This window comes from Syzygium oleosum, unplaced genomic scaffold (genome assembly GCF_021117445.2).
Source record: "Syzygium oleosum isolate NSW1041296 unplaced genomic scaffold, Sole_v2.1 Sole_v2.40, whole genome shotgun sequence".
NCBI classification, from domain to species: domain Eukaryota; kingdom Viridiplantae; phylum Streptophyta; class Magnoliopsida; order Myrtales; family Myrtaceae; genus Syzygium; species Syzygium oleosum.
In genome coordinates, this window is record NW_026607524.1 from 2,826,915 (window position 1) to 2,845,285 (window position 18,371).

Sequence of the window (18,371 nt, forward strand, 5' to 3'; positions counted from 1 at the left end):
TGACTTCATGACGTCAAGCGAGATCGGGCATCGGAAGTAGGAAAAAAAGTAAAGAATAAAAGAAGATGAACGAACCGAAAGGGTAAAAGGAAAAGCAAAAGAGAAAGAATAAGAAAAAGAAAATTGCCCTAGACGAGAATGCCCCTGTCATGGCTTGAAAAACACGTTCGAAGCCTTATTTGACACTAAGTTGGCCACTTCAGTGGCTAATTTGAACCGGGCTATCTCTTAAAAAACACCCAACTTCATATCTTTATTTAAAATTTTCATTCAATTTTCTTATAACTTAGTAAATTGGGGTATGTAAAAGAAGGGAGAACATGAAATGTATGAATACAGAGAAAGTAATGTTTGCTAAATATTGAACCAAAATTTGGTCAGTCAAGTTAAAAGGTGGGATTAGTCTCCCATGTACAAACTGATCAGGAGTTAATGCTGCTCTCCTGATATGACCATGGCAGGATAAAACCAGTTGTTGTATTGAAATAATCTATGTGTCATGCTCGACGAACGGGATGCTCGATGAATGGAATGCTCGATCTTAATTGGACGTGGTACGATCTGATACGAAGATGCAATTTGCCATAACTTTCTTAGGAGCAATCTATACAAAGAAGGCCGGTCTGGTGTTCTCGACTCACCAGATGTTACACAAGAAATTGTCAGCTCGTGACACATAGGAGAGAGAACATGAAATGTTTGAAGAGAGAGAGAGAGAGTAATGTTACTAAATATTCAACCATAATTTGGTCAGTTAAGTTTAAAATATTTGTTTTAGCCAGGAAAAAAAAAATGTGTGTGGAGGAAGCAGCCTCCACCCTTTCCTTTTTCTCTGTCTTTGTTCTTGTTTACTTAACTGTTCGAGTTCTTTGGTTGGTGTATTGACTTCACCAAGACTTTGGAACGACCTCCACCTCCACCTGCGGCTTCGTTTCCTTTTCCGCGAGAGAGATAAGAGAAAGAGAGAGAGGACATTTCTTTTGACACAGTAAGCTTTCACTGATTGGCCTTGTTGGCTTTCCTCAAGCGAAAGTACTCTCACACCACCATCATCATCGTCCGAGCGATCACTCATCTCCTCCTTCCCTCTCTCCCTCTGCTACTGTAGCTCAAAAGGGTGCTCCGTCTTTCCTCTCCTCCCGTCCTCATGGAGGCCGGCGACGGTCAGTCGCCGCCGCGGCTGGTCAACGATCGAGTCTACGTGGCCGTGGGCAGCGACGTGCAGGAGAGCAAGTCGACTCTCCTGTGGGCGCTGCAGAACTTCGGCGGCCACTTCCGCATCCTCCATGTTCATCAGCCTCCCGAGGATGATAATGACAGGAACCATCTCAACCCACCTCGTAAGTTTCATCAACCTACGTATATCTACGTAGGATGCCGTAAACTGAAACCCTTTTTTTTTTTTTATCACAAAATAACTTTTTTAAGACTCTTTGTATCGGACTACGTGGAACTGAACTGCTCTACGACGGCCTAGGATGCCGGGGACACGGTGCGGCGGGGCATGATAGCCGCACCGGTAAAGTTTGATACCTCAGCTAAGTAGAATGCTAACTCAAGCGCACCTTCTTATAGGAGGACTCTAAAAGGGCATGAGTGTCTACTGTATCGATGATGATACTTCTTGTGAGAATGGTTTCTCTGGCATTGTTAGCTGATAAGCTGCATTCGACCGCTATACATCATTAGAGATTGCTTTGTTTAATTCCACAGAGACGTGGCTGCATATGAGGTGGCACGATTTAGTTTTGTTGAACTAAGTACTTTTGGTAATTTGCGGTTGAATGAAACTGTTGGCCATTCCTCATGCTGGTTCCTCTAACCAGTAAGGTGATCTCGAATTAACATTTTGTGAAAAGTACTTTCCTGTCGCTCCATTTGAAGAAACATTTCTGGTTGGTATACACAAGTCAATTGGACTTCATTGTAATGTTGGCAGTCATGTAGTTTTCCATGCGAAAATAACTCTTGGTCTATGGGGTTGTGTGTGCTCGCATTTTTGGAAGTATAGTCCAAATGTGATGCATTTACGAAATGTTTGCATGCTGAGAGGCTTCCTTATTCCGAGGACTGATTAACTTTGGAGGGAACATGATTTTAGTCCTGATAGTCCTTTTCTGTGCAAGTCGGCATTAGCTTAAATTCTTCCACTGCAGCAATTTCGTAACAGCAGTTTCCTTGACTTGTGAAATTTCCCAGTGAATCAGTCGTATGGTTATGGTGCCAGGACTCCTCAAGAACTTGCGAGGCAGAACATGGATAAGATCCTGGATGAGTACATTCGCATTTGTAACCAAACAGGGGTTCGTTTTTACCCAAATCATATGTCTTCCTCCACATTTGCCATATGATTAGTTTGTTGTTTCTTAGCATTACTGTTAAATTTGTAAGAATTTTTTTTTCTTGTTTTCCCATTTTAGTGATGTAGAGAAGACAATATTACGGGAAAAACTAAGCGCTTAATTCGTCCAAATCAGATTGTCTTGACTTCGTTCCCATAATTTTGTACTCCCAGCTTCTTCTGAATTAACTGAGCACAAAAGGGTGGTGGAAGTTAGAGATATCATCGTTGTATGGGATTAGGTTTGTGTCAAGTTCTGTTTTAAGGTTTTAATATGGTAAGTTTACCCAGAAATCTATATGCTTATGTAACCTGACATCAGCCCATCATTCAAAACTTTTCAAAGTTAATCGTTGACATGCACACTGGAATCCAATATGGGTTTTGTCTGTGCCCGCATTAATGTTTTCCTGTCTGCAGGTTCCTGCGGAGAAAAGATATATTGAGATGCAAGATATAGGGAAGGGGATAGTGCAACTTATTGAGGAGCATGCCATTGAGAAACTGATTATGGGAGCAGCAGCAGATAAGCGCTATTTTGTGTATGATTTACTCATGACTTCTTCGTTTATTTAGCATAGATCCGAAGGTAAAAGAAAATGTGAACTCTGCAGTCGACAAGCTACTTTGAGTCCTAGTCTTAGATTAATGACACCAACTTTGCTCAAAGAGTGCATCTTAAGTGCATTGCAAAAGTATTATCTTGAGTCTCATATATCATTATATATCTAATGAAGAGGTGAGCTAGTAGTTTGCCATGGATATGGTTCCTCATGTCTTTTGTGCGGCAACTGGAGAGAGAGTTCAGTAAAATTCAGTCATTTTGGATGATGACTAATTCAGTTGAGCTGTTATTTTGCTTCATAGGTCAGCACCTATTGACGACTGCAGTTTTTAACAAAGTCAGACACAACATTTTCATTCCTTTGTCGAAAATCTTTGGTTGCTGATGCGCCTTTGACATTGCAGAGGGATGGCGCAACTTAAATCCAAAAAAGCAATATTTGTCAACCAGCAGGCCGATCCATCTTGTTATATTTGGTTTATCTGCAAGGGGCAGCTAATTCATGTCAGGTAACAACACAACCATATTTTACTTTATTTCTCCATGTAGTTGATGACAAGCACGAACATGGCAATTACCACAAAACAAGTTTTTGTTTTATCTAATCACTCATTCATGTTACTAGTGCTGAGCAGGGACAGAGGTAAGGAATTAAGCCAGTGTATGGAAAGTAGTTACCACCACTAATATTTTTATACATAGTTGTGTAGAACTCGACTTCTTGGCTAGAATAACATCCAGAGTTTGGAACAACATGTAGAGAATTACAAAATAAGTCATTGAAACATGAAATGTGCAACAAGCAGAATAAGAAAACCACTTACCTAAAACCGAATGGCCGACCCCTTTAAAACCTCTTTATTGTTGATGCAGGAGCATAGGAGAATGTCATCTATTTTCTCGAGTGGTAAGGGTGACCGTTTCCAGGGTGGGTGGGTTCGAGACCGAGAACCTTGAACCTACCTTGTAAATAGGGAACTGGGCCTAACTTTAAGTAATATAACTATTATTTTAGGAAAACATACCCTGTGAATAATATATGGCATAGTGGTTAAGACATTGATGAATTTCCTAGACTAGAAAACCGGTATAAAATCGAGAGCTACGCCGTTTCCCAATATTTTACCCAAGTACCTACTCGGTCCTCATGCGAATAGGTCGGGTATGGCCGGTTTGGTTCAATTCGGGTGGTTCAATTCCATTCCCAAATTGAACCGGACCGATTGGTCACCCCTATATCACGGTTACTGTAGCAGATTTTTCAATTCTGGTCTTTGTAGTTCTTTTGGGTATTTACTTATGTTTTAACAGTCCTATGAATAAAGGTTTTTTATGCCTAGTTTGGTCTTGAAGGGTTGTTTTCTGATTAGTGAATCGTCTAGATTGAGTAAAGTGTTTTTCAATAAACAGAAGACAATCTGTTACATTGTTTGTTCTCTTTCGAATTGTTCCTATTTGCTCCTCCCATTCTGCTCTTGGTACGAATACCTTGTTAGGGTGAACCCTAAATCACTGGTCGTTCTATACCCGGAACTCTTAGGCTAAGTTTCAAAATGGCATCTTGAGTTTCCAGAGTGCATCTTCATATGCTGATGAGAGTTTATGCTGTCTTTTCTGGAACCTATGTCTGAACGCTTTTCAATGTATTCTCTTAAGTTCACTCTGTCCAAATCACCATCTCTTAGTGAAGGCCATCTCCATTTTATGCATATAAAGGAGGTTGCTGCTCAAGCTTCTTCTTCAACTTTTCATGCCTCGGATGCAACTATGATGTTTTTTGTTTTTGTCAAATGCAACTATTATGTTAGCTGATGTGGATTATTAAAAAATTTATAGGGAAGGAGATTTAAACACTTTCGATATGGATGTTCCCCCATCATCGGTATCAGTGAATTCTGCTGCGGAATCTGGATCACAAAACTTGAGAAGCCCTATAGGTTCATCAGCTCTTTCACGATCCAACTCTAGTGAAGTTGAAGACGATAGGTCCTTGGTTTGGATTACGAGAGGCCAGAGGATCCATCATAAATCAGAATCAAGCTCTGGACCTTCTTTAAAACCTTCAGATGAACTTTCTTGTGAACCTCCAACGCCATTTTGTGCTCTGGTAGAACAAAATTTCTGTACTTTCTTTGTTTTTTTTTTTTTGGTCAAGAAAATTTCTTTACTTTCAAGCGTATCTATCTGTTCAGTAAACTAGATAGTTTCATATACAACTGAGCACTGGGATTATGAGTCATTCTTAAGGCTCCAAATTTCCTGACAGGAAGGAAGTAACGATGAACTCTATAAACAACTTGACAGAGCAATGGCAGAGGCTGCAAAGGCAAAACGAGAGGCATATGAAGAGTGGATCAATCGTCAAGAAGCTGAAAAAAATGCAATTGATGCTAATCGCAGAGTAATGTTCTTGTCGTGATTATCTTACTATGTTCTGTGCACAGATGTATTCATGGATTCTGAGGTATTGGAGATAGAAAGCAGAGACAACACGTGCATGGGAGACAAATTTAGTTAATCAATGGTTCAGAATCTGCTTTCTTTTTGCTAGTTTTGTTACCTCAAGTCAATGTCCGGACAAAGTACTCTAGATGGTACACTTGAGGATGCAGAAGTCTTGTAGACCAATCTAAATGAAGTTCCTTCATCTGGATTTCAAAGAACTTAGAACGTTAGTATTCCTAAAGTTTGAGCAGATTCCATTAGGTGGAAGTTGCTCAGTCCATCTTTGATGCAAGTGCTTGGCACAGCCTCAGTTTCATAAGTTGACATTGTTAGAGGCAGAATTTTGAGTATCTTAGTAATATAATAAACTATCCGAACATCGTTGCTTATTTACAGGTTATAGCACTTCAGGAGGAGTTAAGGCGGAGGAACGGTCTTGAGGAATCGCTAGCTAAAGAAAAGGAAGCACTCGAAATGACGAAGAACCAACTGGATGAGTTACAGATGCTGCTAGAGAATGCACTGAAAGTAAACGAGGAGCTCCTTACAAGCCAAGCAAGCGAACCCTTGACTGCAAATCAGCAGGACTTCCTTTCTGAATTTTCTTTCTCAGAAATTATGGAAGCTATCAACAGTTTCGATCCATCCTTAAAGATTGGGGAAGGAGAGTACGGGAGCACTTATAAAGGTTTTCTTTGTAACATCCTAGTGACCATTAAGTTGCTTTCCCAGGGATCCTCACAGTACCATCAAGAGGTGAGGCATTTGCAGTCTTAGCATATTTTCAAGAATATTGTGGTTGTTTTGACAAATGATCAGAAGTATGCAGGCTTATATCGCAGTACGTCATTCTAATATGTAATCCAAAGCATAAGATTGGAAGGTCATTCAACTTTCATTTGATTCTAGGCACATAAAGAACTTTTTTAACTTTTCCGTCCAAGAAGTTCGAGAGACGATAGACGCATGAAATTTTTGTAGGTCCTAAGTGGAAAGTTTGACAAATTTGTGGGTTTTTTCTCAGGTCCACACAGCAAGTAAGCTAAGACATCCGAATTTGGTTAATCTCATCGGAGTCTGCACTGAAGCTTGGACTCTTATCTATGAGTATCTCCCCAATGGTAGCCTTGAAGACCGACTCTGCTGCGTAGGCAACACTGCGCCTCTGTCATGGCAAACTCGTGTATGCATTTGTATGGAAACATGTGCTGCAGTAATTTATCTGCATTACCACAGTGGAATAGCTCATGGTGACCTGGAACCAGAAAATATTCTTCTCGACACCAACTTCCTGCCAAAACTAATAAAATCTGGACTGTCCTGTGAGCCAACGGCAGGGGAACGATCTTTTGCCTCAGATGTTTATTCATTTGGTCTTATAATATTGCAGTTACTGATCGGGAAATCGGCCTTGAGTTTAAAAGAGACAGTGCAAGACTCATTCATTCTAGAGAACTTAAAGGACTTACTGGATCCTACAGCAGGGCACTGGCCATTTGAGCAAGCCAGGGAGCTGGCTCACATGGCATTGAGGTGCTGTGACATAAATCCCAGCAACCGGCCTGAGCTCAAGTCCGAAGTGTGGCCTGTGCTCGAGCAGATGCGAATTCTTAGTGAAGATTCATCGTCCAATTGGTCAGGTCCTGAAGAGCCTAGCCAGCCTCCTCCATATTTCATTTGTCCAATCTACCAGGTGAGTTTGCTTATTATTTGTGTATTAGGATATAGATCGCTGTTTAAAGTCTAAGATCTTTGGCTATATGTCGGCATGATTATATCGATTCTACTTTGAAATGGTTATACACCTCATTGGCATTTTATTTTAGGAAATTATGCAAGATCCCCAAGTGGCATCAGATGGTTTTACCTATGAGGCAGAGGCGATAAGGGGTTGGTTTACTAGTGGCCATGATACTTCACCTATGACGAATCTCCAGCTTGCAAACCTTGATCTCGTTCCGAACCAGACTCTGCGATCTGCAATTCAAGATTGGCTACAAGACCATGAACCTTAAATTCAATGTCCTGATCACAGTGACTGAACCCGGCAAGAGCAGTGCGACTTTCCTTTCCAACTAAGAACTGTACAGAGATTCTTTGTTCTGGCACTGAAATGTATGACCCATAATTCTGCAGTTTCAAGGTCTGGGATATTGTTTTGGCATGATGATTTGGGTTGAATTTGCATCTGTGCAAACCATGATCGGATTTATAGGCGTGCATATGCTACAAATATCGCTGCAAAACTGCATGACCGCGTCTCTGGATTGGTTAGGTGAAAAGCCCGGGATAAGAGTGGATGAGAATCTGGTTCTCTTGTCCTGGACCTCGTGATGCCACCACTTAGTGGCGCCGGAATGTCTTGATGGCGAGGTTGAAAACCCTGCTATGGAGGATAGGAAGGAAGACACTAGATAACCTACGTCTCCCCTAGGCCACTCCAAGCATACAGAAATCTCTTGATAACTCATGATTATATTCAAAGTAAACTTGCAACTTAATAGAATATATCCTAACTCTATGTTCTAATGACAAGACAATCTTGAAATTTCCAAATAAGGATTTAGAAATATTCTCGGTGTCATTCCCCCCTCGGCTGGAGAAATCCTCCGGGCCAACTTCATCCAGTCTTTGGCCTTCATGATATGGTGATAGCTCAGCAGATATTGAAAGTAGACAAACACCACACTCTCCAGGAAGTTCAATTCTGCAGACATTATCTTCGATGCGCTCCAAAACTGAAAAGAGGACCATCCGCCGCTCGAGGAGATAACTCGGCATGACGAGATGGCCAGGCGGGAATCGTTCTTTCCCTCAAATGAATCCACACAAGATCACCTTCCTTAAAAACAGCAGGCTCTCTATGCTTATTTTGCTCGACCGCAATACTTCTGTCTACTTAAAAATTCTCTCTCACTCCTCAACTTGAACTGCTCATTTTCCTTGGCCCCTTTCCTCCGCATCTCCGCTAAAACTGTTGCTTGGTGGGTAATGCAGCAAAGATCCAAAGGACTAGAAGAATGCTTTCCATACACAAACCCCAAATGGGCTTCTTCCCGTGGTTCGACTCATCCAATTACGATAGGCAAACTCAGTTTGAGCCGATAACAAAGATCAAATTGTTTAACATGTCTTTCCAGTAAGTTGTGTTATAATTTTATTATCTATAACGTGATCCTACATTTAGTTTATTATTGCTCACATTAATTAATTTCGTCAACGTTTATTGAGCGCATTCAAATACGTGATAACTATGATCGCCCAATATTAAGATAACTTGATGGGAGAAGTTATCTATAATGGTATGAATTGAGATATAAATAGATTATCTAAGCCAAACCCTCGAAGATCGATCTCTCATTTATTGATCTGAGATATCAGAAAATACACCATCGACAAGGACAATTGGCTAGAAGCACCTATTGACAATCGTTTCATCAATGGCTGAAGGTTAGTATAGATTTTTTTCACGTTTCCGCATTCGATTATGATTATGCATGGTTATAGTTTATACATGAATAATCATAATCTTCAGTCTTCTGCTATAGTTAATTTTTTAATAGTTGGTATCAGAGCATATTTGTATCTCTGACTTGATGATTTTTTTATGAGTTTTGAATGAATTAAAAATTGAGGCAATTTATGGGCAAAAAAGAAATTGGTGATTCCGGCCAAATTCGGGTAAACCGCCACCCGGCTTTGGACCAGCATAGTCGCACTGCCATGGGCAACAAAAGCCCCAAGTTAATTCGGCATTATGATGTTCGCTGGACGTGGATTAGGCAGCGGAATTCGTGGTGATTAGGGTTTGCGTTTTGGTGGAATTTTGATTGATTCGGGGCAATTTCTTCGCCGTTTTCGCCGATTCTTTGAATTATGTGGTCGCGCTGGCGTGGTATCAAAAGCCCCACCATTTATTTTGATCTAAAGTGGGCTGCCGGAGGAGAATCGGGCGACGGAAGGCGCGGCGGAGACGACAAACGGCGAACTGGCGCGAGGAGGCGCTGGAGGGACAGGCGCGTGCGGACCACGCGCCAGCATGTCAAGCATGGTGCGTGTGGTCCACGCGCTAGCGCATTCGTCAGGCGCGTGCGCGCGAGGGATTGGGCGCGTGTGTGCCACGCGCCAGTGAGGAACCGATTATTACGATTCTGCCCCTGTTCGTTGAATTTACCGTTTTGTCCCTCTCAGCATTTATTTTACCGTTCTTCCCTTTTCGCGTAAATTTTACTGTTTTGCCCCCCTTAGCATTGAAAATTTTCGATTATGCCCTTGCATGCAATTTTGTGATATTTTATGCATATAATTAAATGTCTAGTGATCCATATAGTTTTAATTAATTAGAGAGTAGCCACAACATCTTTAATTAGTTAAAATTATATATTAAGAACCTCCGGATTACATTTAGAAAAGAACATTGATTGTAATTAATCGTATAAATATAATAAATTTTATCCCATAAGAATTTTCATTATATTAATATGATTAATTAGGATGAAATATCATATTATTTTTCTTAATTTACCCGTAGTGATTAAGAAAAGGAATATAATATGATAGTTTCTTCATAAAGTTAATTATGAATCTATTTAAATTAAAAACTTAGCCCACAGACAGTTTTTATGTTATGTGATTCATATTTTGTTACATATTTTACATTGGTAAAGCATGATATATGTTTGATATGCCTCAAATTTTGTGACATAAGCATATGTGTTTGATATGCAGTTTTACAACCTGTGAATTTCTTTGAATTTAAGAATGATGTTTTCGTGCTGAATGGTAAAAACCATAAAGTTTGGAAAAAGCTAATCCTTCTTCAATTGGGGTGCATGAACATTGACTATGTTATAAGGAAAGACGAATCACCTGCTCCTTCTGACACAAGCACTGCAGCTGAGATAGCCCTTTTTATGAAGAATGGGAGCGGTCCAACCGCTTTAGTGTGATGTTCATAAAGACTAAAATATCTCTTAGTATCCGTGGTTCGGTCACTTAGCATAGCTAATTTTCAGTCTTCCGCTATAGTTAATTTTCTAACAAAACTCCCATCAGTCTGAGGATAACTAGCATATCTAAATTAAAGTTGAGTTTCCATTGTTCGCCAAAATTGAGGGCCACACTATTTCCATCCTCAATATGACTAAATCCACTTCATTTTCATCAAGAATACAAAATTGCCTGCAATCATCCAATTGCAATTCAAAATGGTGGCCATAAATTTATTTACTTTCCTTCCTTATTATTTTTTTATTTCTTAAGATCTAGTTGCCATAATTAAGCATTTCACATTTTCTATTTTTGTTTATTGTGAATATCTCATGTGTATTAATTGCACCATGTTTTCTTTTTATTTTTAGATTTTACTTTTGTAGAAATAAGTTTTTTCAAAACGAGAAATTTCAAGAAGCCTAATTCGTTTCAAGGTTGTCGAGCAAATTTATGCATTAGATGTCAAGTAGAATTTAGAAAAATTATAACATATACTATTTTTAACACAATCACATCTTCATAACATTTACTTTTGCTGTACATATTACCATTGGTCCCTTTCTTATCAGTTATCTTTTTATATTCATATACATATAATGGGATGATTGGACGAAATAAAAAGAAAATTCTTTTAAAAATTTTCCAAAATAAAAATACAATTACATTCCCCAACGTGAGACTTTCAAAGATGAAATTTATTAAGTAAAACATTTGCATAAAACAAGAATTTTTTTTATAAAAAATCTCATCATTTTGGATTGAAAAAATTTAATATAATTGTTGAAGTACTTACCACAAAATTTCAAGATCTCTCGTTGTGCATGAATTTTTCACGTTGATGATTTTAGTATTACATGCTCCGTGTAAAAGTATTTCACCAAAAGTAGGGAAAAGACAAATACTTTGATACCGTAAATAGAGAGCCTTGATTTGTATTTTAGACTAATGAAACTAGAAAATAAAAAATAACTTTTGAGATAAGAGGGATGAAGAATAGATAGGTTGTTATAAGAATGATGAAGCATGTAACTATGATTTTATTTTGGAAAGTGTCCATTGAAAGGAAGTAAAAATAAACAAGTGACTATGTTAAAGAATTGTTCTATGTTAAAAAAATTTCAGATTCTACTTGACTATTAATGATAATAAATTAACTCAACAATGTAGAAAATAATTGATTTCTTGAAAACTTCCCTTTTCAACAAAACTATTTTCTATGGAAGTAAAATTTAACAATAAAAAAGAAAACATATTGCCTTTAATATGCATAGGAAATCAACAGTAAATAAAAACAAAACATGTGAAATTGTTGATTATGGCTCCTAAATCTTATGTAGAAAAAGAATGAAAGTAAATAAAAATATGGGATCACCACTTTAAATTGCAATTGAATGATTGAGGACAATTTTGTCTTTTTGGTGAAAATTGGGTAGATTTAGACATACAAAGGGTAGGGCCCAATTCCCTAAAAAACCCCCAACTTTACCTTTTATCCTAATTATATCCCAAACTTTTTTTTGTCTTATAAAAAACCTCAAACTTTTACTTTTGTCCCAAATCTACCCAATTAACTTTTCGTCCAATTTTTTAATATTATTTTTTATTTTTTCGATTTTTTTTTATTTTTTCTTTTCTTTTCTTTTTCCTTTCCTTTTCTTTTTTTTTGTTTCCCCTTCTGGCCGGTCGCCGGTCCGGCGATCGGCCAGAGGCGGGGGCCGGCGAGGTCGGCCCCCGCTGTGGCCCGGCGAGGCCGACCTCGCTAATAGCCGACGGGCCGAGCTCGCTGGCTACCGGGCGAGGTGACCTCGCCCAATAGCCGGCTGGGGCCGAGCCTCGCCAGGTGGTCGGCGAGGGCTCGGGCCCCGCGGCCGGCCGGGTGAGGCTCCTGGCCTCGCCGTTCTCTGGCGAGGCCGACCTCGCCCGATTGCCGCTGCGGGCCGACCTCGCCAATAGCCGTGCGAGGCTCAGGGCCTCGCCACAGCGGCCCTGCGTGAGCCGAGTTCTCGCCATATACGGCGAGGTTTGGCCCTGCAAAGCCCGGCGAGGTCGGCCTCACCAGCGGCAACGGCATGAGGTTCAGCCTCGGCCGACCTCGCCGGTCTTTGGGTGAGGCCGACCTCGCTGGGCCAGCCGGCGAGGGTCGAGCTCGCCGAGATGGCGCGAGAACTCGACCACGCCGGCCAGCCTAGCGAGGCCGACCTCGCCAATAGCCGACGGGGCCGAGCCTCGCCGTGGCTAGCGAGGTCGGCCCCACCGCAGCAAGCGGCGAGGTCGGCCTCGCCGAGCCTCGCTAGCCACCGGCGAGGCTCGGCCCTGCGCCTAACGCCCGGCAAGGCCGAGCCTCGCCCCCACCGGCCCCCTCCTCTGGCCGGTCGCCGGTCCGGCGACCGGCCCAAAGGTGAAACAAAAAAAAAAGAAAAGGAAAGGAAAAATAAAAAATAAAATAAAATTCGAAAAAATAAAAAATAATATTAAAAAATTGGACGAAAAGAGAATTCGGTAGATTTGAGACAAAAGTAAAAGTTTGAGGTTTTTTTTAAGATAAAAAAAAGTTTGGGATATAATTGGGACAAAGGGTAAAGTTTGGGGTTTTTTAGGAAATTGGGCCCAAAGGGTAGAAGTAGCTCCACACTTTTTTTTTTTTGTGTGTGTAGAAATCGAAGGGACTTTTCTTTCCTTTTGAGAAACGGTATAAGTCTTGCGAGAAAAATAAACATGAACATTTTGATTGCATGACTTTTTTAATCGAAGAGTCCGATTATCTTATTATTTATCATTTTTCATTTAAACTACTATGATTTAATTTGAAAAGTAAAATATAAGTACGTGTTTTTGTATTTTTAAATTTTGATGGTTAATATGCCTAATTAATGAGGAGGAGCCAACTAAATTTTGATAGGATATAAGATTTGTAGGTACTAGACTTTTATCTTTGACAATTAGTAAGGAGAAGTCAAGTTTTTATCGGAGTTTTAATAAGGGGATGCAATCTGAAATATGAAACTAAAAGAAAAGGCCAAAAGGACTTATATTGAGATATTAATATAACTTCATGACTCAAATCCATGTTACGAATGCAAACACCCACGCCACACTAATAGCTGAGGACAAGAAAAACATTATAAATCGGGAAAATTATCCAAAAAGTCCTAAATTTATTGCACTTTTGCCAATTCAGTTCTAAACTTTTCAATTTTGCCAATTGAGTCATAAATCTTTTCACTTCTTACCAATTGAGTCCTAAACATTTTCAGTTCTTGCCAATTTTGGCCAGAAATTACTTCCGTGGATGCCGGCCGGCCTACGTGGCACTGACGTGGACAAATTTCAATATTTTTTTGAATATTTTTATTCTTTATTCTTTTTATTTTCTTTTTATTTTTTTTGTCCCCTTCTTCCTCCTCTAGCCGATCGCCGGGCGTCAGCAACCGGCCAGAGGAGAGGGCCGGCGAGGTCGACCTCGTCGACCTCGGGCGAGCCTCTCCCCCACCGGCCACTGGCAAGGCCGACCTTGCCCAGCCATGGCGAGGTCGAGCCTTGCCATTCCTAAGTGAGGTGGCTTGCCATGGCTAGGCGAGAGCGAGCCACGCCATGGCTCTACCTCACTAGATCTAGTGAGGCTGGCCTCGCCTAGACCTCGATAGGGACTAGCGAGGCTCGCCCGAGGCCGGCAAGGTCGACCTTGTCGGCCCTCTCCAACGATCGGCCGGAGGAAGAAGAAGGGGAAGAGAAAACAAAAGAAAAAAAGATAAAGAATAGAAAATAAAAATAAAAAATTCAAAAATATTAAAATGTTATGAAAAATTCACGTTAGCGCCATGTAGGTCGCCCGGTGTCCATGTTAGCACTTTTCGACCAAAACTAGTCAGATGGACTCAATTGGTAAGAAGTGAAAAGGTTTAAAACTTAATTGGTAAAATTAAAAGGCGGTACCAAGTTACCGGTTGTCCCATCTCCGCTAGAAAAATGTAATTTGAGCAAAGCTAATGCTTGTATCTTTCAAATGTCCCTCAGTTGCGACACGTATGAAAGATGGTAAGAAAGAATACAAGGTTCGAACCATAACAAGATAAAACATAAAAAGAGAATTTGCATTCTCTCTCTTTCCAACTGTTCTTAAGTTCATTTTGCACATGATCAATAAAGAAGATGGCACAGCCTCCAAATTAGCCAGAACTTATTTAATGTGGAGTTTTTTTATTAACATTTTCCGATATTGGACATGCATTAGTAGGAGATCATTGGTCACAACCGGTATTGGCGGCGGCGGCGGCGATTGCTTATTAGAATGATTGTGACTGATCACGGAGGCGGCCCATCATATTGCCCTACAGAAAGAGATCTGCGGCGACAACCACCAGACGTTGGCCTCAAGCTATCACCATACTCAAAGAGCAATTTCACCATATCAAACCAAAACTTAACCACTATCCTTTTAATAGGACTAGAGAGAAAGAGTTGATACCATGATTTCAAGATTAGCTCTTGTTATTAAACTCTTGATCTACAAGTTTTATTTTAATAATATTTTCAGGATTACTTTTATTTAGATTATGATTTTGATAAATACCATTACTTATTTCAATTTCGTATTTTTAAGGAGGTTATCTTTTGCTAGGTAAGAAAGTAGAAGGGGATTTTAATAGGATTAATACTACGAAAAATGTCAAATTGGTACCTAACTCCAAAGTGGTACATATATGATAAATTTATCTTCCGTTAAATTTTACCATCAAATTCCTGAGTTGAATGACTCGTGGCAGTTGACGAGCGTACCGGTTTAGGGTTTTACCGTCCGTTTGTCACAAGTGTACCGGTTTGTGATTTTTCGTGATATTAATTTAATTTAACTGAAATTAACAGAGAATAAATTTATCATAAGTATACTAATTTAGAGTTTGTTGTGGTATTAATCTATTTTAATAATACTTTGGGGATTACTTTTTATTTTGAGTAAGATTTTGAAAAATATTGTCACTTAAAAAATTTCTTGTTTTCTCTTTTTTATTTCTTTTTTGGTCAAACATTTCTCGTTTTCTCTCACTCGCTACGCTACAGCAGCTAAAAAGGTGCTCCTTTTACTTCTTGCTCTCATGGAGGCAGCAGGCGGCGGTCGATCGCCGCCGCGGCTGGTCGCCGATCGAGTCTACGCGGCCGCGGGCGGCGACGTGCAGAAGGGCAGGTCGACCCTCTCGCGGGCGCTACAGAATTTGGGCGGCCGCTTCCGCATCCTCCGTGCTCAACAGCCTCCCGAGGACGATGATGACGATGATCGCGACCCTCGCGACCCATCTCGTAAGTTTCAGTTCGGGAACGCCGCCTACGACTTCGTTCACTTCATGCCGTGAACAAAGTACACTGACGTGAAAACGACGTTATTTTAGCTGAAAAATTATCTGATGGAACATGGTGGTGGGAGGATAGGCGTGTCATGTGGAAACAAGTTTCGGGTTTTTTATATCGTAAGAAAAAGAAAATGTGAAGGATAAATATATCACGGTGAGTATACAATTCAGAAAAAATGTGTTACGGTAGGCATAATCTTGGGAGTTTTTTGTGGCTTTTTTCTTTTTTCTTCGAGACACTTCGTATCGGACTAACATGAGATGAACTGATTTACGACGGCCTAGGGACATGGTGCAGCGGGACATTACAGACGCAATGTTAAAGTTTGCTACTTTAGCTTGGTAGAATGCTGACTGCAGCCCAGCATGTATGATGATTCCAAAAGGGCACAGGGTATCTGCTGTATCAATGATGGTGCTACTTGTGAGAATGGTTTTGGTTTATCTCTGGCACTGTTGGCTGATAAGCCGAATTCATCCGATATTAGATATTGTAGAGATTGCTGTGTTGAATTCCACAAAGATGTGACTACATATGAGATGACTTTTGGTGATTTGTGGTTGAATGCAACTCTTGGCCGTTCCTCGTGTTGGTGCCTCTAACCAGTGAGGTGATCCCGAACTAACATTTTGTTGAAAGTACTTCCCTATCGCCCCGTCTGAAGAAACATTTCTGACTCGTATATACAAGTCATTGGACTTTGTTGTGAGATGGTGGTCATGTAGTTTTCCATGCAAAAATAACCCCCAGTCTGGAAGTTAGCATGTGCCCGCAATTTTTGGAAATCGTGGTATAGTCCAAATGTGATGCATTTATGAAACGTTTGCATGCTGCGAGGTTTTTCTTATTCTGAGGACAGATTAGCTGTGGCGAGAACATGATTTTATAAGGTGCAAGTTGGCATTAGCTTAAATTCTTCTGCTGCGGCAATTTAGTAACAGCAGTTTCATCGACTTGGTGAAATTTCCAGTGAATCAGTCGCATGACTTTGGCATCAGGACTCCTCAAGAACTTGCGAGGCAGAACATGAATGGGGCAAGATGCTGGACAAGTACATTCACATTTGTAAGCAAGCAGAGGCTCGTTTTCCCCTGAATTATATGTCTTCTGCCACATTTGCCATATGATTAGTTCGTTGTTTCTTAGCATTACTGTTGAATGCGCAAGAATTTGTTTTTCATTTTCCCATTTTAGTGAAGTAGAGAAGACAATGATAGACTGAAGTTTAGGATTATTCGACATTTCAGATGGTTATTTCATGATACTGGTAAAGTTAGTGCTTAATTCGTCTGGATCAGATTGTCTTAATTTCGTTCCCAGAATTCTATACTCCCGGTTGTTCTGAATCAACTGAGTACATAAGGGTGGTGGAAGTTAGAGATATAATTTTTGTATTTGATTAGGTTTATGTTGAGCTCTGTTTTGAGGTTTTAATTGGATAAGTGTACCAAGAAATCTACATACTTATGTAACCTGACATCAGCCCATCATTTGAAACTTTTCGAAGTTAATTGTTGACATGCAAGCTGGAGTCCAGTATCTGACTTGTGTGTGGATACATTAATGTTTCCTTTCTGCAGGTTTCTGTGGAGAAAAGATATATCGAGATGCAAGATATAGGGAAGGGGATACCGCAACTTATTGAGCAGCATGCCATTGAGAAACTGATTACGGGAGCAGCAACAGACAAGCGCTATTTTGTGTATGATTTACTCATGAGTTAATCTTCGTTTATTTAGCATAGACCAGAAGGCAAAAGAAAATGTGACCTGTGGAGTCGGTGAGCTACTTTGAGTCCTAGTCTTAGATTAATGACATTGACTTTGCTCAGAGATTGCATCTTAAATGCATTGCAAAAGTATTTTCTTAAGTCACATACATTATTATATTTTTTATGAAGAGGCGAGATAGTAGTTTGTCATGAATATAGTTCCTCATATCTTTTGTGCGGCAACTCTAGAGAGAGATTACAGTAAAATTCAGTCATTTTGGATGACTACTAATTCAGTTGAGCTGTTATATTTCTTCATAGGTCAGCACCTATTGACAACTGCAGTTTTTTAATAAGTCAGATACAACATTCTCGTTTTTTTTTTCAAAATCTTTGTTTGCTGATGTGCCTTTAGCATTGCAGTGGGATGGCACAACTTAAATCCACAAGCTCAATATTTGTCAACCAGCAGGCGGATCCATCTTGTTACATTTGGTTTATCTGCAAGCGACAGCTAATTTATGTAAGGTAACACAACATGACTGTATTTTTATTTTATGTTTCTCCATGTAGTCAATGACAAGCACAAACATGACAATTATTCCAAAACAAAATTTCGTTTTATGTACTCATTCTTGGTACTTGTCCTGAGCAGGGACAGAGGTAAGGAGTTAAGCCAGTGTAAGTAGTAACTACGACTATATCTTCGAACATAGATGTAAAGAACTTGACTTCTTGGCTTGAATAACATCCGCCGAATTTGGAATAGCATGTAGAGAATTACAGAATAAGTCATTGAAACATAAAAGATGCAACAAGCAGAACATAAGAAAAGTACTTAAATTAAACCGAATGGGCGACCCCTTTGAAATTTCTAACTCGTTGATGCAGGAGCATAGGACAATATTATCTATTTTCTCGAGTTACTGCTCACAGTAACTATAGCAGATTACTAATTTTGGTCTTTGAAG

The 18,371-nt window shown here is 39.9% G+C and overlaps 2 protein-coding genes and 1 long non-coding RNA gene across 5 annotated transcripts; all 3 read left to right on the forward strand.

Moving 5' to 3' along the window:
- Positions 1 to 895: 895 nt before the first annotated feature.
- Positions 896 to 7,548, forward strand: LOC130136003 (U-box domain-containing protein 33-like). Of its 3 annotated transcripts, XM_056305957.1 has the most exons (11): positions 896 to 988; positions 1,109 to 1,340; positions 1,478 to 1,519; positions 2,200 to 2,303; positions 2,762 to 2,883; positions 3,311 to 3,415; positions 4,743 to 5,013; positions 5,173 to 5,307; positions 5,748 to 6,107; positions 6,376 to 7,044; positions 7,178 to 7,548. In XM_056305957.1, exons 2-11 carry the CDS (start codon positions 1,148 to 1,150, stop codon positions 7,364 to 7,366), a joined length of 2,190 nt encoding a protein of 729 aa, XP_056161932.1. In that variant the 5' UTR covers positions 896 to 988; positions 1,109 to 1,147; the 3' UTR covers positions 7,367 to 7,548. The 3 variants fall into 3 exon arrangements, with proteins under 3 accessions (XP_056161932.1, XP_056161931.1, XP_056161933.1); XM_056305956.1 differs by having other exon boundaries at positions 908 to 1,340; XM_056305958.1 differs by lacking the exon at positions 1,478 to 1,519 and having other exon boundaries at positions 909 to 1,340.
- A 7,822-nt stretch (positions 7,549 to 15,370) lies between these two features.
- LOC130135953 (U-box domain-containing protein 37-like) lies at positions 15,371 to 17,948 on the forward strand. Its single transcript, XM_056305860.1, has 4 exons — positions 15,371 to 15,638; positions 16,660 to 16,754; positions 17,270 to 17,391; positions 17,824 to 17,948. The coding sequence occupies exons 1-4, from the start codon at positions 15,437 to 15,439 to the stop codon at positions 17,930 to 17,932; spliced, it is 528 nt and encodes a 175-aa protein (XP_056161835.1). The 5' UTR covers positions 15,371 to 15,436; the 3' UTR covers positions 17,933 to 17,948.
- On the forward strand, positions 15,636 to 16,398 carry LOC130135954 (uncharacterized). Its single transcript, XR_008815087.1, has 2 exons — positions 15,636 to 15,755; positions 15,987 to 16,398. It is a non-coding gene; the product is annotated as an uncharacterized LOC130135954 (long non-coding RNA).
- Positions 17,949 to 18,371: the final 423 nt, after the last annotated feature.

Excerpts from the sequence above, each read along its gene's own strand:
- LOC130136003 (XM_056305957.1), top strand. The coding sequence starts at position 1,148 with ATGGAGGCCGGCGACGGTCAGTCGCCGCCGCGGCTGGTCAACGATCGA. Across the intron at positions 1,341-1,477 it reads GAACCATCTCAACCCACCTC|GATGCCGGGGACACGGTGCG; the intron begins GTAAGTTTCATC and ends ACGACGGCCTAG. Across the intron at positions 5,014-5,172 it reads CAACGCCATTTTGTGCTCTG|GAAGGAAGTAACGATGAACT; the intron begins GTAGAACAAAAT and ends ATTTCCTGACAG.
- LOC130135953 (XM_056305860.1), top strand. The coding sequence starts at position 15,437 with ATGGAGGCAGCAGGCGGCGGTCGATCGCCGCCGCGGCTGGTCGCCGAT. Across the intron at positions 15,639-16,659 it reads CGACCCTCGCGACCCATCTC|TGAATCAGTCGCATGACTTT; the intron begins GTAAGTTTCAGT and ends TGAAATTTCCAG. Across the intron at positions 17,392-17,823 it reads ACAGACAAGCGCTATTTTGT|TGGGATGGCACAACTTAAAT; the intron begins GTATGATTTACT and ends TTAGCATTGCAG.